Source organism: Globicephala melas, chromosome 15, assembly GCF_963455315.2.
Source record: "Globicephala melas chromosome 15, mGloMel1.2, whole genome shotgun sequence".
Lineage (NCBI taxonomy): Eukaryota > Metazoa > Chordata > Mammalia > Artiodactyla > Delphinidae > Globicephala > Globicephala melas.
The window spans coordinates 2,919,810-2,946,797 of record NC_083328.1 but is presented as its reverse complement, the minus strand read 5'-3'; the positions used below and the strand labels follow the sequence as shown (position 1 = coordinate 2,946,797).

At 51.6% G+C, this 26,988-nt stretch overlaps 1 protein-coding gene and 1 pseudogene across 1 annotated transcript in view; both read right to left on the bottom strand.

Moving 5' to 3' along the window:
- SDK1 (sidekick cell adhesion molecule 1) overlaps positions 1-26,988 on the bottom strand; it is a 581,111-nt gene that overhangs the window by 223,227 nt on the left and 330,896 nt on the right. Inside the window, exons 6-8 of the mRNA XM_060285242.1 lie at positions 10,625-10,736; positions 9,762-9,952; positions 876-959 (exon numbers count right to left, since the gene is read on the bottom strand). Of these exons, the coding sequence (XP_060141225.1) occupies positions 876-959; positions 9,762-9,952; positions 10,625-10,736 (387 nt within the window). The remainder of the gene's footprint in view (positions 1-875; positions 960-9,761; positions 9,953-10,624; positions 10,737-26,988) is intronic.
- LOC115847103 (cytosol aminopeptidase-like) lies at positions 18,672-20,269 on the bottom strand (annotated as a pseudogene).

Genomic DNA, 26,988 nt, shown 5'->3' with positions numbered 1-26,988 from the left:
GTCCGGGGCTCAGTGAGCCACGCCCCGGCGCCAGACCGCGGGCGGAGCTGAAGGTGTCTCCTTCATGGTCCTGACTGCGCTTCGAGCGAGTTACTTAGCTTTGCTTCTTAAGGGGTGTTTTCCCATGTATAGAGGGACGTAACGATCGCTCCCTTACGCAGCTGTCATGAAGATTTACAGAATTGTTAGGAATCCTCGCCCGCCAAACTCTTAGAAGAAAAACCCCACCCTTAAGATGAACAGGTGTTAACATAAAGGTTCCTTTTCCTTACTTGACAACCTCCAGAGGACTCGTGAAGTTCTGTTTGTGAAATCGCCACAGACAGCCCGTCTCTGTCGGGGCGTTTAGCGTAACTACTTGTGTGCTGGACAAGTAATGGGAACACAGGGACAACGAGGGGGGTCGAGGCTCGGGGTGAGAGGTAGAATTCCCTGAGTAACAAAGGAAAAGTCGACTCCAAGCTGAGAGGGTGGAAAAACAGAAGATTTCCTATCTGAGAAGTTGGAACGATCTCTCTTCTCTCAAGTGGGCGTGGTCACCAGTCCCGCTCACCCCACGGATGAGAATGAACTTCCTGCCCCGAGTCTTAGGGCTCTTGCAGAATCAGAGCCTCTGAAGGGAGGCAAGGGGACAGGACTTCATCTCTCTCTGTTGGGACGGACAGGGTGAAGGCTTCCTTGCTGTTCCCTTGGGTAAGGAGTATTATCCCCGCTTTGCAGGTTACATGCCCAGCAACTGAGTTCCACTCCACGCCAACGGCCCCATTTCTAATCACCACAGTCAACCTGTCGCTGTCCAGAGGACGGCTCTCCCTGGAGACGCCGTTTCTGTTCCTCCACCACGTCACTGCTTGCCCTGCGGCTCCCGCACTCACCCACGGCTCCACACACGATGTCCACGGTTTCTTCCACTTCCACTAAAATCCGACTCTCAGGTTCCGCAGTAAAATACGGCGGCTCTTTAAACAAGAAAAAACCAAAACAGCCCGTAAGTCAAAGAGGTGTATTTCAGAAGACCCTCACAGCCTGCAAGAGTTTGAGCTCCTTTTAAAAACTATTTTTGAAAACTTCATTAGTTACCATCGTGCACCCAGACTCAGAATTCGGTGCGCAGAGGCCAAAGGCAATTTACAGTCTAAGGTTCTGGAAGGCAAATTACTACTCAGGGCACTGGCTACATTTCAGTTCATGGGCTTGAATAATGGAATGTCTTAAGTCATATTTTAGAAGGACTATCCCGTGAGGTTCATAAAGGTTTATATTTACAGCACAGTATTTTATAGTCTAGTTTGCTTCAGTATCTAAACTAAACAACAACTCGTGAAGCATGTTAAATAAAGCATGGCAGACAGGCGCCCGGCCTGTCTCAGGGAACGGGGCAGCCTATTAACATATTTTTTAAAGTCTTAGCAGTTCTTCTTCTCCAAAATATAGATTTAATACTTCAGTGGAATGCAAAGTAATAGCTAAGAGAAGAAGAAAATGGGCCCCTCGTCCATCTTCAGTAGCAAAGGAAACCCAACCACTCGCATAGCTCCAGACACCCTGCTCGCCTTCCTGCTCAACAGCAAGACAAGCAGCGGTTGTTTGTATTAAACGATGAATCTCCTTGGAGACTAAACTGCAGTATTTTTCTCAGTTTATTCAGCAGGAATTCAACGGTGGCAAGGCCAGGTTCGAGGAGTATTAAGGTAGTAGTGATTTCATTATCATGATAACAAAGGGCCGTTGTATTCACTTTCTGTGTGATAATTTCTGGGCGCTGTCTTCCAGAGTGGTTTATTTCCACTGTAATTGTGTTGAATGTGGATACTATAGCTTGGCTATATCTTGTATGGACTGTATCGTTAAAACAGGGTGGGACCTAAAAGACCAAAAAGAGAAATGAAAACTTAGCATTTCAAGGAGATGATTAAGGAGACAAGGCTGAAGGTTCCTCGCTGGAAGCAGTCAGGTATCAACCCTGCAATTACCTGCATCGCTCAAGCGGAAACAATCTGCTGAAGGAACCAGTCTGGCTGAGGCCACGGCCGCAAATTCACTAGACGGAGGCAGATTCGCCACTGAGTTGTGTGTGTGCAGAGACCAGGCCTCAAGAAATACTGCAGAGATCCCATGTCTCTTTCTCAAGCTGGTCTTCACTGCACACTCCTGCGTGCACACTCACGCGTGCACATTCAGCCGCGTCTCCTTCATCCCTAACAATGACAACAGCGTTGCTTACGCTCTAACTACACAGCAGCTGCACCCTACCAAGGCCCCGGTGTGCAGGTCACGCTCCATTCTCATCAGCAAATGCTGAAGCTGATATCTACCCCTGTGGTCTGGTTAAAGGGATGTGCGGGGAATGGAAAAGAACTAAGTTAAAACATCAACATCTGCTATGACGGATTACAGTTTTCCTTTCTTAAACATTTTTATTTTGAGATCACTGGAAAGTCCCACGCGTTTGTAATACATAATAAAGATCCCTTGTGTCCCCTCAGCAGGGACATCTTGCAGAAACTATAGTCCAACCAAGATACTGACAGTGAAACGTGTAGCCTATTGTATTCAACGTTCCCGGCCCCCCAGTCTCGGTTGTATTCGTGTGGACGACTCAGTGCAGGTCTGTGCATCCACACCACCGTCAAGATGCAGAACGGGCCCGCCACCACCGGGATCCTCCACGCTGCCCTTCTGTAACCATGCCCACCCCAAGGTCCCATCCTGAACCTCTGGCAGCCATGCATCTGCTCTCCATCTCTATAATTCTGTCCTTTCAAGAACGTTATATAAATCAAATGATACAGGATGTAACCTTTGGAACTGGCTTTTTCCACGCAGCATACTTCCCTCGAGATTCTTCCAAGAGTCACACTTTGGTGGGAAGAACCCATACCTATAGATATGCTCAACATCTACAGGACCAGACAATCCCCGAGGCACTGATTACAGAGGCTGTCTGGCACCCTGGCCGATGTCCCGGTGCTGCCGTCCCTCGCCCTGCAGTGCCCAGGTCTTCCCCAAGTGCTGGGGTGGAAGCCCCCAGGGTCAGAGACAACGGGCCCTCCTCACATGGTGACCTGAGGCTGGACCGAGCTGACTGAAGGCCTGGCTCTGGGGCTGCAGGTGCCTTAGGGACCCCCGGGCCTGCTCGGGGCGGCTCCTCTGCGAGCGCCGTCATCCCCGCCCGGCCAGTTCCACGGGCTCACGGCTCCATATCCTCTGTGGCCCCGAGCTCAGAGCCGCCAGGCTCCTGGGCACGTCCCGCCGGGCGGTCTGCCAGAGCTGGCCGAGCGCTGTGTGTCTCCTGCGCAGCCGACACCCAGGCAAGCTTTAGTGGCCAGGGAGGCCGGGGCTGCTCACTCACTTACTGGTTTCCCCGCCTCTTCCGGGAAGCCTTCCAGGTGCTGAGCCCTCAGCGCAGCCGTGGGGCGGCCGAAGCCCTCCCAGACGCACGCGGCTTCCGACGGTAACGTCATCTCTCCCACGCCCGCACTTACCACTTCTCTCCCTGCTGACCCCGCATTCCAGCCCAGCTCAGCAGTGCCCTCGGCTACTTCCGCGTACACTTGTCTATAAGGAGAACAGTGGGGGAAAGCACCGGGCGGTTCACCCAAGAAAGACTGAGGTGACTGGTGGGGAGAACCTGCCGTGAACGAGTCATCCCCGCCACGGACTTTTCAACCACTTAATCTTCAAAGGGCAAGTGCGCGTCTTAGCTAATCAGCAACAATTCTGTCTAGAAAGAGTACCCTGCCAACGCAGGTGCACACTAGACTTTTAAAAATTTATCGCAATGGAGGCCAATAAAACCAGGGACTGAAACTAACACTTTCATCTCTTTTGAAACAATATGAAGCCGTCAGGAAAACGTTCTCATCCCGTGTGACACCGGCGTGTTAAGAAGAGGCCAGCCACGCGGGCTGTCCTCCACACGTCCCCCGGGGGCCACGGGCAGCTCCTCCAGGCAGCACAGCAAGCCTCCAGTCCCCTGACCTCAGAGCCTGACGCAGGGATACCTCCGAGGCAGCCCCCAAATTAGGATCCCTCAGGCTCTCCTGCCCTTGATGCTGGGCTCTGGCTCCTGCACCATCCACCCCGCAACCCCGGCTCACGGCACAGCCCAGAGATGCCCCCTCTGCCGTCTGCCCTTCTCCCAGAGCGGCCGTCTCGGGAAGCGGCAGGGCCCGTGGTGTGCCCTTGACTCACCACTGTCGTCCACGCTTGCATGCCTTTGTCCACTGGGGTGGGCAGAATGCCCCCAGGAGATGTCCACCCCCAGTCACCGGTACCTGTGAACATGCTACGCTACGCGGCAGGGGAACTCTGCCGACGTGACCGAGGTCATCGACCTAAAAACGGGGAGATGATTTCAGAGCAGCGGGGCGGGCCCAGTCTCATCACAGGGACCCCTAACAGCAGAGAACTTTCTCCAGCTGGCAGCGGGAGCGACGGCAGGAGGGGAGGCCAGAGATCCGCGGTGTGAGGACTCGGCCTGCTGCTGGCTCTGAAGATGAAGGTGGCCACAGCCAGGGATGCCGGTTGTCTCGAGAACCTGAGAAAGACCCTCCAACAGCCAGAAAGGAAACAGGCCAGTCCCACAACCGCATGAACTGGATTCTGCAGCCCCTGGGTGAGCCGGGAGGTGGATCCTCCCGGGGCCTCGGGAGAAGAGCCCAGCCCAGCCACAGCCTCGGCTGCAGCCTCGGGAGGCCGGGAACCGTGAGGCGACACATCTGTATTATTTTAAGCTGTTGAGTTTGTGGTCCTTTCTCACAAGAGCAACACGAAGGCCGTCACTGGTCCTGGCTCCTCCCCGTGGACCAGCCTTTCTCAAGTTGCCTCGTTGGCAAATTCACACCGATCTGCAAGGCCAGTCCTCGTGTTCCTTCTCCTGCAGCCGGGCTGGGTCTGCCCCACCCACGTACCCCTTGGGACCGATGACCCACGTCTGTGTGATGCGCCCACCACGCTGGAGGCTGCTTCAGGGAAGAGCGTGTCTTGGTCATCTCTGTGTCTTAGCACCTGCCATCATTTCTGAGAAGACACTTAGAAACCGCCCACTGGAGAAGAGAGAGAGGAGACGCCCACAGACTTCAGGACCCTGAAACTCCTTCGGGGTGGAGACGCATCTAACTCGTCTTCATGCCACCCAGGCTGGTACTCCCGCTGGGTTCCTGGCACACGCTCTGCGCTGGTGAATGACAGGTGGGTGAGCGGAGAAGCAGAGGATGGCGGGGGAGCCTGGAATTGGACGGCGTGTGCGAGAGTTCACACCCTGCTCCCCAGACAGAATTCCTGCTCATCTCGGGGCACCAGGAGCTGCCGGTGCTGCATCCAGGGGCAAGTCACGCCAGCATCGTCTGAGGTCTGTCTCATGCTTCCTCTGGTTTTAAGGAACAGCTCTGTGATAGCTCTTTTCTGAGCTTTAATCAGTGGTAAGATGCCATGCGGATAAGCTCTCCAGTTGGTGACAGGATGCCGATAATGAATTTGGGTGCTTTACTAGGGGTCGTATGTGAAAACTATAAAAAAAGACATCTCAGGCTTTTCTTAAACCGATGTGAACAAGTGAGCAGGCAGGTGCTCTGTGAATCTCCATGAGGAGAGGATATATGCTCCCTGCAAGATTCTCTTCTGGCCCGAATTGCTGTGAAAGCCCCTCTCCTGCCAACCCCAGGGGAGCCCCCTCAGCCCCCGCCTTGCTGAGTGTCTAAGCACTCGCCGTGTGCAACTATAGCTGCCGCGTGAAGGGACTGCCTTCCGCATAAGACCCTGGACGCCGGGACCAGCAGAGCTTCGGGGAGGCCGACTCAGTAAAGACCTCCGTGTCAAGTGGAGAGAAGGAAGGAAGAGAACAGGAAGGAAGGAAGGAAGGAATCTGGGTTGCAAACAAACGTCTAAGAGATGCTCGGTCTCAGCTCTAGGGGAACAACTTCTCAGTCACGGTGCTGCTATCAGCAGAGAGGTGTTACAGGTAACTTGTTATTTTAATAGTAGTTCAGATATTGGAGTTTCTGCATGATGTATGTATAAAAAATCAGAATAGACTTGAGGTTTACAGAGAAAGCTCTGTACAACTGTCATGCCCACTCACCCGAGTTTCTGAGCGGGGGTGAAGAAGGCATTGCGCCTCGGGCAGGACACGTGTATGCATGGCCGCGCTGTGCGTGGGACCAGATCCGTCAGTCTGGACGGGAGATGGACCCGCCGTGTTTCACTGAGGTTGAGACGTTGCAGCATCGGTAAGAGGCGTCGTTTTGTTTCCACCCAAGAAAGAAGAAATGCTTCCGTGGGTCGTGAGACACGTGCTGACTTCAGAGGCTGCAGGCGTGGAAGATGCATCATGTCACCGCTGCAGGTAAAGCACTAAGGGTGACGTGTGTCACCGCGGAGTCCTACCCACGGCTCCCAAAGCTGCCATTTCAGTCCTTCCGTGCCCGTTACTTCATATCGTCCTCACAACACGAGCCGGAATCATCTTCTGCAGCACCCACATTTCACAGCCGTGGACGCTGAGGCCCGCAGAGGCCAGCGAGTGGTGCAGTGAGAACCTGGGCCCAGTCCCGTCTCCACAGCCTGTTCCGTCATGCATGCAGCATCACTGACCCACTAGAGTGTCCGCTCTCTGTAGGACAAGAGCTGGGACAGCGTCACTCCTCTGCCCGGTGAAAAGTCTGAGAGGTCACAGAGGCAAGTGGTGACGACTGAGGGAGTCCTGAGGGACACGCAGACCCACAAGGCAGGTAAGGAGGGACCCGGGCGGGAAAGGCCATTCATCCTAAGCACAGGTGCTCGGGGGTCTGAAGGGCGACGGTCCACGTCTCGGGTGGGCCTCCTTGAGAGGCAGATCTGAGACAGGGCTCCCTGCCAGTGGTTTATCTGGGAGGTGATGGGGACACCATCGGGAGGGCGGGAGCCCGGCTGTAAACGAGCGCGTCGCCAAGGCGGCCCCTGCTGTGGGTGACTGGGTTTACCCCGCGGGGAGACTCTGGAGGCCAGCGAAGACCCCAACCTCCAAATCACATCCCCACCTCGGGGCTGAGGACCCTCCGGTCCACGTGGCGCTGGACTGACGCACGCCGGGGGGTGTGGATGCCAGCACTTCCAGCCTGCCACATGGTGGGTGCCCTGGCCTCACCCAGGGGCAGCCCTGGCTCCAGTGGCCAGAGAACGCAGTCAGGAAACGGGCCCTGAGGCGTCTGTCCCATCGCGTGGGGTGTGCGGTGTGTGGGCAGGTAAGCAAACGAGCGGCGAGGCAACAGCCGCGGACTCCCCGCAGGGCAGGTGGAGGAGACCGTGGACCGCCAAGCCCAGGAGGCCGCTTGCCCTGCCGTGCGGAGACCTCAGAAATTAAGCAACGCGGTAGCCGACTGGACAGGTGGGCTGGACAGCCTGTCTTGTCTCATCAGCAAGAAACAGGAGGAAACGGAAGCCAGTCTGTGTCTGCTTTCTTTCATCTGCACGTTCATGTCGATATTCGCCGCACGGTTCCACCAGCGACGGGGCCGTGGAACCGGTACCAGGGTTTCCTGGGGATCCCTCCCTCCACGATCGCTGGGCTCGGGGCTATAATCTCCCAAATCACTCCGAATTGACAGAGGCTCTTGAGGGCTTTCCCAGGATGATTCAACCACAAAATCCTACCTGTCACAGCGAATTCTTATGAATAAAGGGGCTTTAAAGGAACATCATCAAGGTACACGAGTGTGTCTGTGTACCTTTAAAAGCCAGAACACGGAGAGATGGCAACTCAGGAGAATACAGAAACAATCTGCTCTGGAATCCAGATGGAAGTGCAAAACCCAAGTTCACGTGACAGATTTAAAAATGATTTTTTTCAGTAAATTTATTTATTTATTTTTGGCTGTGTTGGGTCTTCGTTGCTGCATGTGGGCTTTTCTCTAGTTGCGGCGAGCAGGGGCTACTCCTCGTTGCGGTGCACAGGACTTCTCATTGCGGTGGCTTGCAGAGCATGGGCTCTAGGTGCCCAGGCTTCAGTAGTTGTGGCACGCGGGCTCAGTAGTTGTGGCTCGCGGGCTCTAGAGTGCAGGCTCAGTAGCTGTGGCGCACGGGCTTAGTTGCTCTGCGGCATGTGGGATCTTCCCGGACCAGGGCTCGAACCCGTGTCCCCTGCATTGGCAGCGGGATTCGTAACCACTGCGCCACCAGGGAAGCCCTTAAATATTTTAAAAAGGGAATTATAATGGAAACAAACGTTCTAGTTTACAGGGAGATAGATTTCTTCTCTTGCTTAAATTACCTTGAAATGTTTTAACACAATAGAGTCCTGTCTGCTGGAGATTTACACGTTTACAATTTTCATTTGGGTTCAGTCTATAATGCGCTGTGCTCATGTAGCTGTAGATCACCCCCGACAGAAAGGTCCTTGCCGGGAATGGGGATGGGGTACTGACATCTCTAAAGCGTGGCTGAGAAAGGGAGCAGAGAATCAGCTCAGATCCCTAGTGGAGAATCAGCAATGATTTGTGACTCAAAACCTGCCTTCTCTGACACTTTTAAAATTCGTGCACATCTTTCAGAGGGGCTGACAGCTTTGCATCACGTGAGTTTGGCAGTCATTTTCAGGCCACAGAGCCACTTCCTAATGATTTAAAGGAATGTGACACACTCAAGGCAAACCACCTTTTATGCAGCATTTCTTCACACTCTTGCTAATTTTTTATGAAAACACAAGCTTTTATTTTTCCTTAGTTTGCAAAGTGGCAAACTGCAAAATATGTTATGTGAGGGGCGATTGCTCTCAAAGGGCTTTCTGCTCATGGGATCCTTCCTGGTCTCAGTCTGCCTTGTTTGCATGGAGAGGAGAGAGGCAGAGATTCTCCCACTTGGAGTGGACCCTGAAGCACCTCTTATCAGCAGTGGCCACTAGATGGGTCACTGCGACAGTGACCACAGCCGCTGAAGAGGCCTAAACACATTACAGGAGCTGAAGAGACGAGAGAAATAAAGGCCTTTGCCTCACAATTTAATGTAATCTTATCATAATCTGAAAATAGACTGAGGATTCCCTTAGTCTGTGTACAGTGCACCTTCCTAAACATCGAGATTTCCCAGCGTTTAGAGCAGCTCAGATGTGCCTAATTTTGTCTCCCTTCTCCCTGGTTTAAGAATAACACATGATTCTAGGAAGCCTCTCTGTTCTCACTTTCTAATTTAACAAAAGGTTAACACCCAAGACTTTCTGACTTTCTTCTGGGTCACAAAATAAAAAATAATGGTCATAGATTAATCTCTGAACATTGATCGTAACGGCCAAATAAGAGTTATAGAAAAGGCTCATGGCAGAAAGGCCAGCGCAGGGAGGTGATACACAGGCCAAGGATTTCGACACTCTATTTCCCAAGCTTTACGATTGGAAGTTTTCAGAAGGACGTTTCTTGGGAGTAGTCAGAACATCAACTCTTTGGACTTAACGCATTGATATTCTTGGGAAAGAAGACTAGGCTGAATCTGGGAGATAAACTCAACTTCACTTCCATGTGCTGGGTTAAAAATAGGCGGTGGAACACAGGTGTTAGTTGTTTCCATGGCCTGGGGTGTGCCACCGCCCTGCGAGGATGCCGACGCCACCGCGTCCCACCTGAGCCCCGCCTATGGTAGAAAGGACACCGCCGCGTCCCACCTGAGCCCCGCCTATGGTAGAAAGGACACCGCGTCCCACCTGAGCCCCACCTATGGTAGAAAGGACACCGCGTCCCAGCCTGAGCCTCGCCTGTGGTAGAAAGGACACCGCGTCCCAGTTTGAGCCTCACCTATGATGGAAAGGAAGGCTCTGGCTCTGGCGGGCTCGAAAGCACTCCCTGGCAGCGCTGCCTCGCAGGCGTACTCCCCGATGTCCGAGGAGGTCGGGGTGCTGATGGTGAGGCGTCTCCCGAAGCTGTGGAGCCCACGGGTGACTCTCACCCCGTTTCTCTTCCAGGTCACACTCAGCTCCTCGATGGGCCTGTGAGAACGAAGGGCTTTAGTGACAACAATTGTGGATCATGTAGACGGCAATAATAATCATTCTACCAGGAACCATGGTGGGTTGAACAGTGGACATTTAAAACTCAATCCAGATATTACTCTACTCCCTTAAGGCACGCGTCAGCAACACAGTCTGCTCAAGGGCTATTGAGCAGGGATAGCTAATTGCAGCAGCAATGGACCATAAGTGCTAATGATTCCATTTGCTCAGGAAAAGAATGCATAAAACAAATACTGCTAGGGGACGCGCTACATGGGAGGCGTGATCACGGGCACTCCATCCTGGAGCGACCACTAATGGGGCTGAGAACACCTACGACGACAGAGGAGAAGAGAATTAACTCTTTCCTTTGCACCCAAAGGAGAGCAAAGCTCCCCTCTGCTCCTCAGCCAGAACCTAAGAAGAGACCCTGTACCATGACCCAGAGCTAAAGTGGAAAGCGCTGCTTTCCAATATAGATATTACATTCAATGTAAATACTGCAGAACAAGGCCCGGGAAAGGTCAGCACACCCGAGTCCTAGCTTCCCATACGCGCTGTGCCCACAGCCCAGCTGGATGAACAAGACCACCGTTGCTGGGAGAGCCAGCCACACGCAGGAGGGGTTGTCATGGGTTGTCACTCCCCGCGTGGGGGACTGGCACGCACCTGGCATTGGCTATGCATTCCAAGGTGGTCTCACTGGACCCGGCCACCACGCTTCTGTTGCTCGGGGGGATCACGATGACGGGGGCCACGGCTTCAGGCGTGCCAACATCTCCTGCGGCAGAGAAAGCAGAAGCCCATGGAACTCTCTGAAGTACAGAAGGTGTGAGGATTGGAACGTGACACGAGAGTCCCGTCCAGCTGCTCCGACAGGACACCCAGCGCCTCGGGACCCGACCCCAGCCCTCGAGGGGCACTCGGTGTGGTCCTGGTCCATAAACACATGTCCCGCCCAGGAACCACGGGAACAGAGAGCTCCTGCTGCTTCTCCACACATCGTGCCCATAAAGGGCTTCAGACTGTTGTGCATTTTCCAAAATGCTTGCTGACTTTATCAATTTTAGACTTTGCTGATTGAGTTACCTGGTCTACCCACTACTTTCAAATCCGTTGAATTCCACAAATATTTCATGCATCAGACCCTCTGCTGGGCACGCGTGTGTTTGGGAGGCGGCTGCTCTCTGACTTGGGCCCCAACGTGGTCCCCGGGGCAAAGACATCCCATGAACCAAGTGCTCGGTTCTGTGCGTGCATGTTTAATCCCTTCTCTCTGAAAAGTAACTATTCCGACTCCGTCTCTGTTGTGTGAGTATCAAACTATAAATAACGTAGCTCATACCTCTGGTGACAAGGGAGAAAAAAAACACGAGATGTTTTTGCCACTTTTCTCTCAAATACAAGTAATATCAAAATTAAACTACGTGCGCATTACGACTGTTTATTTAGGGAGAATGAGGACTGATCGCACATTTCGAGAACAGGACTTTCAATAAAGGGCGGAGATGGAAGAGGCTGGAAGTAAAACTGAACTGACATCACAGCAAATGCCCAGTGCTTCCTGGAGAACCTCATGCTGCAGAGACCCGCCACCCGTGAGAGCAGCTGAGGAGAACCATGGAAGGTTCCAGCTGTGGGCAATGCGGTCAGGGCATCGCGAGAGAGCAGGGGGAGAAAAGAGGACTGGCCTCTAGTCAACTTCCCACAGCTCTGAGTCCGGCTTTCACTGCCTAAGCAGTATGAGATTCTGGAATTAAAGGTTCACGTGAATTAAAAAAAAAAAAGCTTGAAGCGGGCAGAGCCAACAAATCAATTTTTTAACCCTGTGTATCGACTAGTTACTGCGAGGTCGTTTCAGGCCCTCGGGGCTCCGGGCAAGCGCCGGGCAGCCTTCCCCTCCCCACGCCCGGCAGGGCCTCCCCGGGACCTTCCCAACGCCCGACACCCTCGGCTTGTGAGACTGGGGATCGCGGGGCTGGTTATCAAGCCTCGGAGGATGCCGGAGTACAGACACGTTCGTGACAAAGGCTGAATGCCTGCCTGTCATCTGTGAAAGTCGCTGGTGAGCAGAAATGACCTGAGCTGCTAATATTTGCAAACAGTCATGTGAAGTGAAGGAAAGCAGCGGGGCGCGCAGAGGTCGCCGAGCAAGGTGCTAATTTGGCATGAATCAGCGCTCCGCCTGGCGCCGGAGAGGAAGCCCGTGCTCAGCGCTTGTCGCCGCCCCGAGGGCAATTCCCCGCGCCCCCCGCCCCCCCCCCGGGCGGGCGGATCAGCCTCGCCTGCGCGCTGACCCCGAGAGACCCGCAGGCGACAGACAGGTCAGCGCCAGGCCCGAGTTCACAGCCCAGGGATGAGCGAATGGGAGGATGCGCCTGCGGAGATTCCAGCCGCCCCGAGGAAAGAGGAAGTCGTTCGTAATTGTGATTCATACGGAACAGCAACTTCCGTCTGTATTGCTCTCGTGGCCCAGACTGTTGCCTGATTTCAAGGACCCTCACCCATGGGGTCGACGGGACAAGTCGAGCGAGCAGCTCGACTCGGGGCTGGTAAATGTCAGCCTGCCCGCAAACCCGACCACTTTGTTCTTTCTGGTGATGCGCGAATCACACATGACGCTTGGAGAAGTAGGTCCCAGAGATGCAGATAAAATGTGACGGTTCCTAAAACGTGCATTTCTAACACACACACACAAGGCACACACATGCCGGCAAAGTGACCTTGACTTATGGAAACTACAACAGGAAGATCAAGGCAAGGTCTTGTGATTGAGGAGTCTGTGCGTTTTCTACTGAAACTTAACGTTTCAGTAAACTTTTACGTAAGCTCCCGGAATCCACATCCCTCGGTAGCAAGGACGGTGCTCGCAGTAGCACACGATGCTGGCACACTTGCTTCATTCAAAAAAAAAAGTTTTAAAATTTCAGTCAAATTCGTATGAGCACATGGATTAAAAAGAACAGCAAAGAGAGGCTTAAAACGAAATGTGACAACCCACCCCCTCCCCCAAATGTGACTTTTAACTTGTCAGTGGGCAACTTTGCCTCCATCAGGCGGGAAGTTCAGTGTTGTCCCGAAGGGACCCTGAACCCCAGAGTGCAGGGCTCTTTCCTCTGGGGCCATTCATTCTGATGCGCGCGGGGGGGGGGGGTGTCCTTACCTGTCTGTCTGTCTCTCTGTCTACTTGCCTTAGCTGCCGAGTACTCTACAGTGGGAGGTAGGCAGCAGACTGTCCCAGACACAAACCATTAACTACCCCGGCTCTAGCTCTGGGTCATAACTAGTCCCAAGGTGGCCAAGGACGCTCCCCAAGCCGAGACCTCCTCCGCCCACCCCCATGGTAATCATTCCTCCATCCAGACCCTTGTTGCATCTCTCAGTCACTAACAGCGCCTTCTTGTCCTGTGGCCCTCGGTCTCTTCTCCTGTACTGCATTTTGTAAGGCCAACTGGCCCGAGGCAGGGGAACGCAATCAGATTCACAGGTTGCATCAGACCGAAATTCTCCGGACCACCCAGTTCCAGAAACTGCCCTGGAGACATTCCGGACCACCCAGTTCCAGGAACTGACCTGGGGACTTTGAACCCAGCCCAGCCTTTCCGCCTTTCGAGGGGCGGGACTAACGGTCCCCCAGGATACCCGAAAAGACCACCAAATAAGGAATACCCTGCGCCCTCCCGGATTCACCACACCCCTTTCCCTTCTTCCCCTATAAAGTCTTGCCCGGCCCTCGCCCGGGCGCGACTTCTCTGGCTCCTTTCTCTCCTCTGGCTCCTTTCTCTCGGACCAGTGAACCTCGCCCGGGAGCGCTCCCTATTACAGCTCACTCGAAGCTTTCCTCTGTTTCGCGGTGCCGTTTGGTAAGATCCGACCTTACACATTTTAGTGGGTTTTTACTTCTTTTTTAAGTGAGAGGAGGTCATGGATGTGTATTTTTAAACTGCCAAGCTGACTTTTCTACCAATTTTTTTCCCACGTTCAATTTTTAGAAGAGAAATGCAAAGAAGACTATCTGGGCATTTTTAAAAGAATAAAATGGCCTCTTCATTTCTGGTACTCGCACGGCGGCCAAGATGTAATACGCACTGAACAAATACTCAACGATTGGTTAATTTTTCATAAATATTCTACAGTAATGAGCCACTACTACCACCACCAGGAAAATTACCCTCTCCTTCAGGGTTCCGCATTAGAAAACATTTTTAAAATACCATATGCCAACGTATTAAGAATTATTTCCAAGAAGAACGAAAACAAAATGGAAGTGGGAGGGAAACTGTACTTCACCAAGTTCCCACACAGCCGCTCAACATTCTGTTACGTGTTTACATTTACAAATGTTGCCCAATTTAGTCTAACAACAAGCTTTTAAGATAGCTATTAGCATCCCCCTTTTAGTCAAAGTCACATGACTAAACATGGTAGAGAATGGGTTTTAAATAGAGGAATGTCTTCATCCAAAGTTCATAAGCCTTCTTTTACATAACGATGTTTCCTCCTAATAAAAACTTTGGTTGTGCTCAGTTAACCAGAAATTAAATTAACTAGAACACTCCTTCCCCTGAGCATTTCCTTAATTGAGACTTTACTGTAGCGTTTTCAACTGAGCATTTCCCAGGTTGGTTTAGGTGGCTGGGAGGTGCAGACATCGAAGCAAAAGAGGATTTCTGCCGAGGTCAGCAACCGTGGGTGCTAGGTAGCTTCAAAGGCAGAAAGGCGAGTGCTTTGTAGTTATGGGAAGAAAGGCTCCAGGCAGAGGGAAATGGGGTCTACTCCTAGTCAGTTTCTCCCACATGAACCCCTTAATCACTGGAGAGGCTGAGTAGAGAGGAGCTGTCCAGGTTGCATTTAATTAAAAAGTACATTTAAAGAATATCAAATCTCTCAGACAGAAAAAAAAAAAAAACACGTTCAAAGTCTACCAGAACTGCTAAGCTGTGGAATTACTGCAGATAAAGTAGGACGAATGGCACACAGCCTGCTTCCCTGCAGTCAACACAGTGCCGGTGGTGGGACAGCAGCGTGAGGATGAAGGGCGTGTCACCTGGACCCAGGGTCAGAAGCACAGGGACAGGCGGGAGGTGGTGACTGAGACCTGGAAGGAAGGAGCCAGCCCCGCGGTCATCTGGGCGCAGAGTCAGAAAGTCAAGCTCTGGAGACGGAGGTGGGCAAAGGAGGACACAGGAGCTCAGCCAAGTGATGGCAGGAGCCTGGGGGTTGGGAGTAAGAGAACTGTATTGAGAATCCAGTGGAAACACCCTGGCTCCCAGCGGGAAGCAAGTGACTCAACTTCTCCGAGCCTTATCTTCCTAATTTGTAAAATGATGCCCGTCTCACAGGGCCATTCAAAACAAGAGTATACTTTTGACACTCTCACTTTCGACGTACGTTTGTATGTTACACGACGCACATCAGACAGCGTGTGGCACACAGGACGTGCTTCGGAACTCGAGGCCGCAGCACCGCGGTGAAGGGGAGACTGAGGCCCTCAGTGCCTGCTCTGCCCCAGGGCTTCCTGTCTCTGCCAGGACGGCCTCCCCGCAGGCGCTCTGAAGGCCCGTGCGCCCTGGATGTGAGGCTGCGGGGTGCTGGACCTCGAGGGAAGGCCCGCAGCCCTGCTCACGGCCCGGGAGGAGCGAGCCCGCCTGCAGGCTTGGGGCCCACACGTCCCCACACGCCTCCTCATGAAGGTCTCCACAGCTCACTCAAAACATAGCCTCTTTCTTTCAAAAAAAGAGCCTATGCCCTGAAAGTGGAATTTTCCAGAACATCTGAGAAAGCAAATCCCTCGTTTGGGCTTCCTCTGTCAGAACTGTCATCTTGCCTGTCCTGCTTCCTAGGTGAGCGCTACCGGCCACGCGCCTCAGGGCATCTCCGCGGCCAAACCAGCGAGGCTGCGGCTCCCCGCTCTGTTCCCTCCGCGGAGCCGGGTGTCGCCCTGGCCGCCCGGAAAATAACGAGCTCAAAGGCCCCCTCCACCGGGAGATGCTGAGGCACATCTGCCCGGAGACACACAAGCGTGCGAGGCGAGCCAACCACACGGGCACACGTATTCGACCAGGGGCAGCCCCGTTCCGGGAAAGACGGGGCGGCGGCAAAGGCCACGGCCCCCAAGACTCCAAAGAACCTCGGCTCTCAGTTCCTAGTGGGTCCAGACCTACAGGGTTCTCACGTAGGTCAGAAGAGGGTCCCGTCCAGAAGCAGCAGCTAGCGGCGCCTCCAGGACCTTTCGAAACCTCCAAGTGTTCCTGCTCCAAAACAAGTGGTCTAAAACTTGTAGGAACAAAAGAGAAAAATAAGGTTGAGAACACACACGGGAGTGAAAGGCCTTAGGGAAGCCCTCAGTGCTGAGCTATAGGTTCCTCGGTGTTTTCTGACAGCTTTTTCCAACATCCAATAATGATGGTATTTATTGGTTGCATTGACCAGATGACGTAAACAATTACAGACATGCTTTAAAATTCAGGCAACTGGCTATCTGGGCAGAGCAAGAAGTGACCGTCTCGAGCCAGGGCCACGGGTGCCGGCTCTCACCTCACTGCAGTGTCCCGACTTGCGCGGAGGTCTGTCCACCTCTGGAATAAGGAGGGGCGGATGTGTTAGTCATCTTTGCACGGAGCAAAGTGCCTGGGCTATAAGAGCCCTCTGTGAGCGCTTGTTGAAGGAAGCATTAAGTCTTGTCCAAATAGAGCGCGGCTGGTTGTCATTACCAGCTCTTTATTGCTACAGGATGATAATACAGGAGCAAGTACCTCTTATTTGCAGGCACTGCGCGAGCGTGGGGAATAGGAGAGCTAACTGCAGGGGGTCAGAGGTCAGCGACGTCAAGGAGGTCTGGGTTTAGCAGAGGAAGAGAGTCACGTCTGAAGAGCAAGCAGCTGGTGGTGGGGTCAGGAGAGCCGAGGGGAGGGACGCGGCAGGACGCAGGGTCGGGAGTGCTGCGAGATTGATTCTTCCAGGGGAATTAGGAAGGGCTTGAGCCCGGCCCTTGGAAGATGGACAGTATTCACCAGGCAGAGGAGGGAAGGAAAGGCATTCCAGGAACAGGGAAAAAAGAAAGTGGAAACCGGGTTGGCTTGTTTGGAAAACTGTCAAGTGGTTCTCGCAGGCTGAGGGGAAACTGGGGCCTGGGAGTGCCCCCAGAGGAGGCTGTCAGGGGACGGGGGCCATGCTACCAAGTTTGGACTTTATCCAGTAGGGAATGGAGAGCCACTGAAGGCCCTTGAGGAGGAAAGTGGTGATGGAGACCGCGCGGGGCTGTTGCGGGCGTCGGTGGGGGGAGAAGAGGGGCCGACGGCAGCCGGGTGTGCGCAGGGAAGCTCTCCCGGCTTCTGGCTCCGGTGGTTTGGGTGGATGGTGGAGCAGCTCATAAGAGTGAAAGCTCAGGAGCAAGAAGGGTTGGGGTGATGATGTGGGCATGTGAAACTGGCGGACAAGGAGGCCTGGGGGTGTCCACGTGGGCAGGAGCACTGGCTGGTCAGCGGCACGAGAGCTCGGGGACGAGCACGGAAGACAGGGCTTGGAGGGCCCCCAGGCGGCTGGAGTCTTAAAGGGCAGGCACAGGAAGTGCACATGGATGGGATAATTGGCGGTCGGGGCAGCGGAAGAAGGAGGAGAAAGACATGATGACACTAAGGAAAGAGGCTGCTGTTCCTTCCAAATGAACAGGAATTCTCACACGGACAATCAAGGTTGCTTCTGCCCAGTTTCTGAAGATGAATCTTTGAGTTTCCCTCCTAGGACAATTACTAAGGAAGGCGGAGCTATATATAAGTAAAAATCCTGACCTTCCCCAAAAAGCGTTTCATTGTGCCACGGAGCACACTGGTAGACACTGCAGAGCTCGAGTCACTCTTTTGTTCGGTTCTATAGCTCAGCTTCTACAAACAGGCTGCCTAGGGCCACTCTCAACCGCTTTCTGGCAATAAAAAGCACAATTTAATTGGTCAGTCTCTTATGATTCTTGACCTTCTTCCATGCACAGCAAGGTACACTCGTGCCCTTTTGGGGGATGGGCGAAAACAGCTCCAAGACGTTTTACTTAAAGAAAATCAAGTGGCTTTTCTTTTCTTTTAAAATAAATAAATTTATTTAAAAAAAAAAAAGAAGAAGAAGAAAGCTCTACTGCTTTCTGCTCTCCCACTTATTACTTGGTGACATCGCAGGCATGTTACTAACCCTCTCCTGTGCCTCATTTTCCTCATCTGTAATGTGGGGATAATAGTACCGCCTCACCTACTCAAGCTCATCACTGAGTGCCCCAAAGTGATTATTAACATTGAGACCCAACCTAATTACTTAGTTCATATAACACAGCCAGAAGAGACAAGTTATATTATAGCATCACTGGGTTTATGATAATATATAAGTAAATATCAGAGCCACACCAGGGAGCACAAAAAGTTAGATTTATTGTTTCTGACAACTGCATAGCGACTTTTAGTTTGTTCATTATTCCCAGCATCACAAATCTGAAATACAATTTTGCTCCTCAGTTACAAACAAATACTCTGAAAAGTGATTAGGTAGCTTTTAAAAAATCATCATTATTCATTTAAGATAGAACATCTTAAAAATCTTTGCCAGGCAAGATATTAGCTTTACCTTTATAAACCTCTGCATAAAGTGAAAAACCAATCAAGGCATACAGATTTCATTTTGTTCTACGTTTTTAAATACCATCCTTTGTTCCCCTTGAGAGGTTTTGATCTGTTCATTCAGAAGTATTCTGAAGCTCTACTGCCCGTTTAAGACAGAATGAAGGCATTCTAGAGCATCTGAACTGAGTGCTGTCTTGACGGAACCGAAGCAGGAACTCCATCAGGGTCCTCGCGGGCCTCCCAGCCATGCCTTTGCACAGATAAGGAACCATCTTTGTTGGTCATCACTCCTGCTATGTCTACCTGCGCCCACTTAGGATAGTCACAAATTCTTTCCGAAATGCTGCAGCCGTCCATGCTCCTGCAGATCTGTATTTTCCAAGGCTATTAACATCAGCTAGTTGGCAACCTACAATCTGTGTCGTGTAAGGTTCAAAGACAGGCATCCTCCAGACACGGTCTCTCGTTTCAATGCTGGCCTCAAATAGTTTGTTCCACAGCCAGGAAGAACTGGTAAAGACCCCAGTGGCACCGGACCCCGAAGCTGCATCCATGGCACCTGTCAGGGTGGCGGCACTGATGACGACCTTTGGGTTAAAAGTGTGTGCGTAGCAGAGTACATCGGCCAGGAGGAGTCTCCCCTCAGCAGCAGTGTCATCCACCTCTATGGTCTTCCCGTTCTTGGCTCTAACAACATCCCCAGGCTTGTTGGCCTTCCCGCTGGGCATATTTTCACGAAGAGGGGCCAAACCTACGACGCTGAAGGGCAGGTCGAGCTTGGCAGCAGGCACGATGGCTGAACAGACATTGGCGGCTCCTCCCATGTCAGCCCTCATGAGGTCCATGTTTGCAGCCGCCTTGAGGGAGATGCCACCACTGTCAAAGGTAATCCCCTTCCCAACAAACACCAAAGGAGGGTCACCTGCATTGCCTTTGTCGTGAATTTCCAGGAAGACTGGAGGCTCTTCGGACCCTTTGGCCACACTGAGGATGATCCCATTTCCTGTTCCTGAATCCAAGGCTTGGGTCTGATGTGGACGTCTGTTTTACTACCAGCACTTCTGAGATTCTTCTCAGTAATGCCGGAAAATCTGGTTGGCGTCATCTCATTGGCGGGCGTCTCACCAAGTGGCACGCCAGGTTCTGCCCAGAAGCAAAGAGGACTCCCCTCTGCCAGGCCTCCTGATACCCACTTCCATGGAGCCACCTTCTTTTCCTGCTTCAGGTCGTCATACTCGTAGAGCCCAGGCACCACTCCTCGCGCATGGGCGTCTCCGCAGGGGTCCACCTCCACGGACGGGATCTCCGGGTCCTGAACCTGTCTGCACCCCGCTGCAACAGCGGCTCTGATGTTCTCTTTGCCTTCGTGCCAGTTTTCCTGGTCATCAACTCCGGCCGTCTTTTTGCCGAGGCCAACCACACCATGCTGGAGAAGCCCTCATGCAGACCATAAACGGTTTGGGTTTTGCCTGCCTTCAGGGGTGGTCCAGATATGTTCAAGAGATCTCTCAGCTTTCCAGACACCAATTTATTAAAATTCTCTCCTGCGCTTATAAACTGGGGCACATCATCTTCTTTCTCTTTGCCACAGATTCCTAAAACAAGGCCCTTCGTCTTGTCTGCGGCGGCTGGACCGGGTCCCCAGAAGCGCTTCCCGCTCAGATGTCGGACGGGCGACTCTCGCGGCAGCCGGAAGAGGCAGCAAGAGCATCTTTTCGGCTCGGCCCCCCGGCACCGCCCTCCACCAAGTACGTGGCGCAAGGAGGGCGAGTGCGCACCTGGGAGTCCGGCTTTCGTTGCGGGGGGGTGGGGGGGCGGGGCGGGGGGCGGTGGTTGGGCTCCAGTGGCTTTTCCACTCATCAGTTGCTTTTGCAACCCTTCGGAGTCTGTCATCCTTCTCGGAATTATTAAAACGGCCTGGCAAAGGGATTAAGTGCTCTCCTGCCTGCAAAGCATCTCAACAGGTGTGTCTGACCGCTTGCCACCATGGGAGCTGGCGTCTTGAGAGCTCAGATCCTGTAGAGCTGAACCCTCCAGGGCACGTACGTTTTAAGAGACTAGGAGAGAGAGATGTGTGTGTGTGTGTGTATATTATATATATAATCTCCAAGAACCCATAGCAATTATTATTTTTGTTGCTGTTAACATGTGCTACAGTAAAAGGTGTATAGGCAACAGGCAAACCAGGTCATTCCCTCAGATTCCAAGAGGTGAGTTTCTCAAGGCAGAACCTGGGCAATTTTAAGATGCACTTTATTGTGAAAAGTGAAATAAACAGCATGAATTTTCTCCTGATTGGAAAACTCTTGTTCACCAAATAGAAAGTCCCTCCCACCTTTCACTTTCCCCAAACCCACTTTTTAGTTTCTGCGCCCCTGGCTCCTGAACGGGCGAGGCAGGCGTGTAAATTCCTGCGTTAATAATCCCTTGTGTGTGGAGCTGCCGAAGCAGACTCTCCTATCCTAAACGCTGTGTGCTTAGTCGCTCAGTGAGCGAGAACCCGCTCACGGCCGCGAAGGCGCTGGGCAGTGCCGCTGGGCGAGCCCCGTCCCAGAAGCCCTGCTGCTCCCTCCGAGGAGAGTTTGCACCGCCGACTCACTCCTTGTTTACTGTGCAACGGTGGGAGGGAACACAGCTGTATACCCCATTCACAATTTTATCTTTACGTGTACTCCCATTTTTATCTCAATACACTTCTGGACTTTTCTATCGACGAGAGAGGATAAATAAAATAATGTGACAGCTTGACAAACAATCCAGCAGTTTCTTTTCTTCTCATTTATAACATGTTTGAAAACTTGCACATTTGGAAATCAATGGAATGTTACAAAGAATGTATTTTCATCAGCAGAGAAAAATGAAGGTGATAAAAGGCAACTCTGCAGCAGGCTTATTCGTTTATTTATTTATTGATAAAACACAGAACAGGAGTGTGGATTTAGGAACTGCATGGCTGGACCCTGGAGCGATCCAAACGAACAGAGACAGCAGCTTTCCATTCAAGCATATAAACGCATAACCTACCTTTTAATGCAAAAGAACCACAACCAACGGAGAAACTGGGGCCACGTGTAGTTTGGGTGCGACAGAGAAGTAAGAGGGTGTTCTTCAGGAAGTTAGGTCAATTTTCCAAACGGCCTACTGAAGTTATTGAGAAGGTACCTAGGCACAACAGCAGATCACTTGTAGCTTCAGTGAGAAATGCCCTTGAATAATTTTGCCAAACGTGCCAACCTGGGCGTGGAGCCCAAGCCCACCGGGGCAACTGATGCCCATCTGAGGCTATTAGCAAGGACAACGGGGAACTGCAGGATCCCCTGGCAGGGCCCTCTGAAGCCTTGGTCCCTTCCAGCCGCAGCTGGAGGAGTTCCAAGGAAAAAGTTTTTCTCAAAGTTCCCATGAGACACAAAGTATTTAGAGGTTGGTAGATCTGCAGGAAGAACACCACTGCCTTGAGCAACCTCGAGCAGAGAAATCAAAACCACATCTGGTTTCTTTAGTGACCATAAAGCCATCATTTGGAGGACCGGAGCTACGCCGATGGGGGCCTCTGCCTCCGCAGGCTGGGGGGCCCTCTGACAATGGCGAGCCCACCCCTCCCAGCCGAGCTCTTCCCTTGCTCCGCGCTCCACGGGACCCTCCACTCACTATGCTTGTTTGGTTTGTGTCTGTCTCTCCCCGCAGGAGACCAGGAGCACAGGCACTTTCGTCTGTTCTGTTTTAGCCACTCTCTCCAGGCCTACACAGTGCCTCGTGCACAGCAGGTATCCAGTAAGTATCTGTTGACTGAACACGGAGAGAAGGGCTTGGGTTCCTGTGCTTCACCCGCCGTGTGGCAGGCGCTCTCTGAAACATCCCAGCCGCCCTCCTCTGACCTGGGCGCCTCCGCCTGCGACAACTTTCCCCATTCCTACCCCCGCCTGCACTGCAGCCTGCCGAAGTCCACCCATCCATCGGGACCAGGGAGCATGCCACCTCCTCCAGGAAGGCTTCCCAGGCCCTCAGTTAAAGTGCCCTTCCCTCTCGGTACCTGCTGCATGCTTTTTAAAAGTTGTGGCTAAATATACATACCATGAAATTTTTAACCATTTGTAAGTGTACAGTGCTGTGGCATCAATTGACACCGTTGTGCAACCGTCCCCAGCATCCCTTTCCGGAACTTCATCTCCCCAGACTGAGACTCTGTCCCCATCAGACACCTGCTCCTCATTCCTTCCTCCCCAGCCCCCTCCCCCTCTCCTGCTCTCTGTCTCTGTGAGTTTGACTCCAGGTACCTCACGTAAATGGAATCACACAGTATCTGTGAGTTTGACTCCAGGTACCTCACGTAAACGGAATCACACGGGATTTGTTCTTTCATGACTGGCTCAGTTCACAGAGCGTAATGCCTTCAAGGTTCATGTATGTGGTAACATGGATCAGAATTTCATTCTTTTTTAAGGCTGAATAACGGTCCATTGTTTGGACGGACCACATTTCATTTATCCATTCATCTGCGGATAGACACTTAGGTTGCTGCTTCCGCCTTTTGGCTGTTGTGAATACTGCTGTTATGAACACTGCTGTTATGAACATGGGTGTGTGAGTATCTGTTTCAGTCTCTGTTTTCAGTTCTTTTGGGTATATATCCAGAAGTAGAACTGCTGAATCAGATGGTAATTCTGCGATTAAGTGTTTAAGGACACATCATACCATTTTCCACAGTGGCTGTGCAATTATACACTCCCACCAGCAAGGCAAAAAAGAGTTCCAACTTCTCCACACCCTCACCAACACCTGTTGTTTTCTCTTTGTGTAGACTGTCTTCAAAGTAGCCGTCCTAATGGGTGGGAGTGGTGTATCATTTGATTAGATTTCCCTACTGATTAGTGGAGTAGAGCATTTTCCCATGTGCTCAATTAGCCATTTGTATATCATCTTTGGAGAAACATCTATTCCAGTCCTTTGCTCAGTTTTTTTTTTTTTTGTTTTTTTGTTTTTGTGGTACATGGGCCTCTCACTGCTGTGGCCTCTCCCGTTGTGGAGCACAGGCTCCGGACGCGCAGGCTCAGCGGCCATGGCTCACGGGCCCAGCCGCTCCGCGGCCTGTGGGATCTTCCGGGACCGGGGCACGAACCCCCGTCCCCTGCATCGGCAGGCGGACTCTCAACCACTGTGCCACCAGGGAAGCCCCTTTGCTCAGTTCTTAAATCAGGTTGTTTGTTTGGTTGTTGAGTTGCAGGAGTCCTTTATATTTTCTGAACATTAATCCCTTATCAGGTGTAGGATTTACAAGTACTTCCCCCTATTCCATGGGTTGCCTTTTCACTCTGTTGACAGTGTCCTTTGATGCGCAGAAGTGTTTAATTTTGATGAAGTCCAATTCATCTATTTTTTCTTTGCCTGTGATTTTGGTGTTATATCTAAGAAATCACTGACAAATCCAATGTCATCAAGCTTTCCCCCTATGTTTTCTTCAAGGAGTTTGACAGTTCTCGGTCTCAGCTGTCGGTCCTTTGACCCACTCTGACCCTGGACCTGGGGTACGCGGTGTAAGGCACGCAGTGCACTTCCCACGCTTGGTTACTATCGCTCTGGAGCTGGTGTTGCCCACACCCTGCCCACAGTCTCTGTCACCTGCCGCTTACTTACAAACCCACGACTTTCTGCAAACACCTGCCAGTTCCTACCTGAGGTCATTCTCTGGCCAGGGGTATGACTGGCCTACAAGGGTGAGGTGGAGAGATAAGCCTGCATGCCTGGACGTTAATGTCCCTGGAAGTCGTTCTCAAGGAATAAAGCATGGGAGCTGATGAATAAATCCCTGCACTTTCTCCCTCAGTCAGCGACACTACGGTGGCTTCTATGCAGTCTCCCCGAGGCTCCTGGGGGGCCCAGGACAGATGTTCACTGAGGGGATGGGCTCACTCACTGATGCACCTGCACTGGTGTCTTCCCCTTCTCTGTCTCCTTTGCCCACTCCTTTGCCCATAGTTCCTGGGACCACCTCTAACTAAACGCCTGGACCCACATTTTCACTGAACCCGCACGCTCTGCTTCTGGAGGAAAGTGAGACAAACCTTGGTCTCCTTCAGACCAGGGCACCTGTACAAGCACACATCTGCCCCATCCACTGTAATCTCCTTAAGGTGTGCGATTCTTAGTCTCCAGAGCCTCTGGAAACAGTCAGTGCCTAACAGATGCTTGCCAAATCGAAGTTCCGAACAGACACCAATATCTGTTCCTAAAATAATCAAATCTCTTCCCAAGACCAGAGTTTTGCACGTAAGTTTCTGGAGAGTAGCACAGCTCTGCTCCTGAGACATGTTTATGACCCTCTGTCAGGCTCCAGTCCTGCTGAACGTCAGATTGTCTTTACATAGCGTGAATCACAAACAGAATCTGTAACTAGAAAAGTGCCTCACAGATAAAACCGAGAACAAAGAAATGCAATCCTGAGTCCCTGGAGAAAACAGAAAATTATCTTAACAAACGCTGTGAGCACGTGAGAGAAAGAAAAAAGAAAAAAAAGGAGATAAATAAGAGAGAAAGGGGCCACAGTATGTTAAGCAGAATATATCAGGAAAACCACAGTTGTGCCCTCCTCCTTAAAATACAATAAAGATCTTTAGAAAACCAGACTAAATTGAAGTTATTTTCCTTGCTACGGATACCATTGTTCAACTCACAGACTAGGAATTACGGCAATTGAAGCTGACAGTAAATTCATGGTCTAGTTATAAAGACGCCTGCTCGGGAAGCCAGACCGCAGGTGAACACTCCCAGGGCTGTTACTTTTGGAAGACTCTGTTTGACTGGAACAACATACAACTGAAAGCTTTGTATTCTACAGCTCCCCCAGCCACGTGAAAACACAAAGAGCTGAGGGGCCAATAGTTTGAGAAACAGGTTTCTCAATGTTTCAGCTCCTTCCCAGGAGGGGCACCCCACAGACCAACAGATGACCTTCTTTTTATTTTTTCATGTAAGACTGATATCCTAAATAAAACCAGAGCTTCTCAAATGAGAAATCCAAGACCAATAAAACCTCTCACTTACATATTTAGTGTTTCATAAAACTGCAATGCCGCAAGGTGGTTATACCCAGAACTGGAGAAATATTTTATCGAGCGTGTGGTATTTTCTTCTGTTTCCCACCTTAAATGCAAGTGTTCATACAAATATATTGATGAACACTTCCTCTGCTGTGTTTTTAGGTAATCAATTTCTTATTTATTCCATCTTAGAGGAGAGCAAACTCTGAGGCAGGAAATCTTGCAGGTGTCCTAACCAGCACAGAGCAACCGACAGTACTACATGTTCCAAAGCAATAAACGGTAAGTACACAACCTGATGGATAACCATGTCCACCAACCATATTCATTCCAAGCTAATTCCAGGAACAGAACCGTATTCTGTTTCCTAACATTAGGATCAAGGAGCATTTCTCTCTGGAGGATGGAGTGAGGACTTTACCCCAGCTCACCTCTAGGTGGGCCAGGCAGGGCTGTATCTCTACCAACATGGCGGGGCTGACCGCTCCCAACGTACCAGCGCAGGTTCTGGGCTCGGTCTATTTGGAGATTCATCATTCTGACTGGAGAGCGCTGGCCCCAAGAAGAATAAATAATCAGGCTGGGGACATTCACTAGAGAGCAGCGCCACACACAATCTGAGCGCACAGGTGAGACAGGAGTGGGGGGCTTGGCTTGTGTCTTGGTCTAACTCTCTCTCCCTCTCGCTCCTGCTCACGTGTGCGCTCTCTCTCCCCGTCTCCGGAAATTTGGTAGGTCCTTGTCCTTGATGGGGAGCACAGCAGACAAGACCACAGAATGAGCCGGGGCACAGGGAGGCTTCGATAGTGACGGATGAGAGCTCGTAACTGTGGAGGAATCTCCCCTTCTGTTCTCCCATCTCTTTTCTTTTTGCTAGTGTTGCTATATCAGAATTACCCTTGGGTGTCACAACAGAGGTACAAAGAAATCAGGAAATCTTATGAGAAGAAAATATTTCTCTTCCTGTCTGCCCTAGCTTCCTTCAAATGAATAAAGTCAGTCCCACAGTGCAAGAATAGAGTCCTCAGCAAGAAAAAGACGTTTTCTGATATGACCCGAGGTTATCTATTTAAGCCAACTGCTCCCCTACTCAATCTGCTAGGAAGCAAGCTTTTTTCTTTTTTTTAAATGTCAACACAATCTCATTTATATTTTGGTCTAAAATCAACACCAACAATAAATCTAAGGCCGATGACAGAAAGAGGGAGAGCATATGAAGAGCAGAAGCTGTGGATATAAAGAACTAAGCCCACCAAACGCAGCTAAGGTCCCGCTTAAGATACCTACTTAAAATTAATTATTGCAGGTGTTATGAGAGGGGAGTGTGCTGCTGGTGGAAACATAGGACGTCTGTTCACATAACCTGGAAGGCAGGTGAATAAAACATGAACTCCTA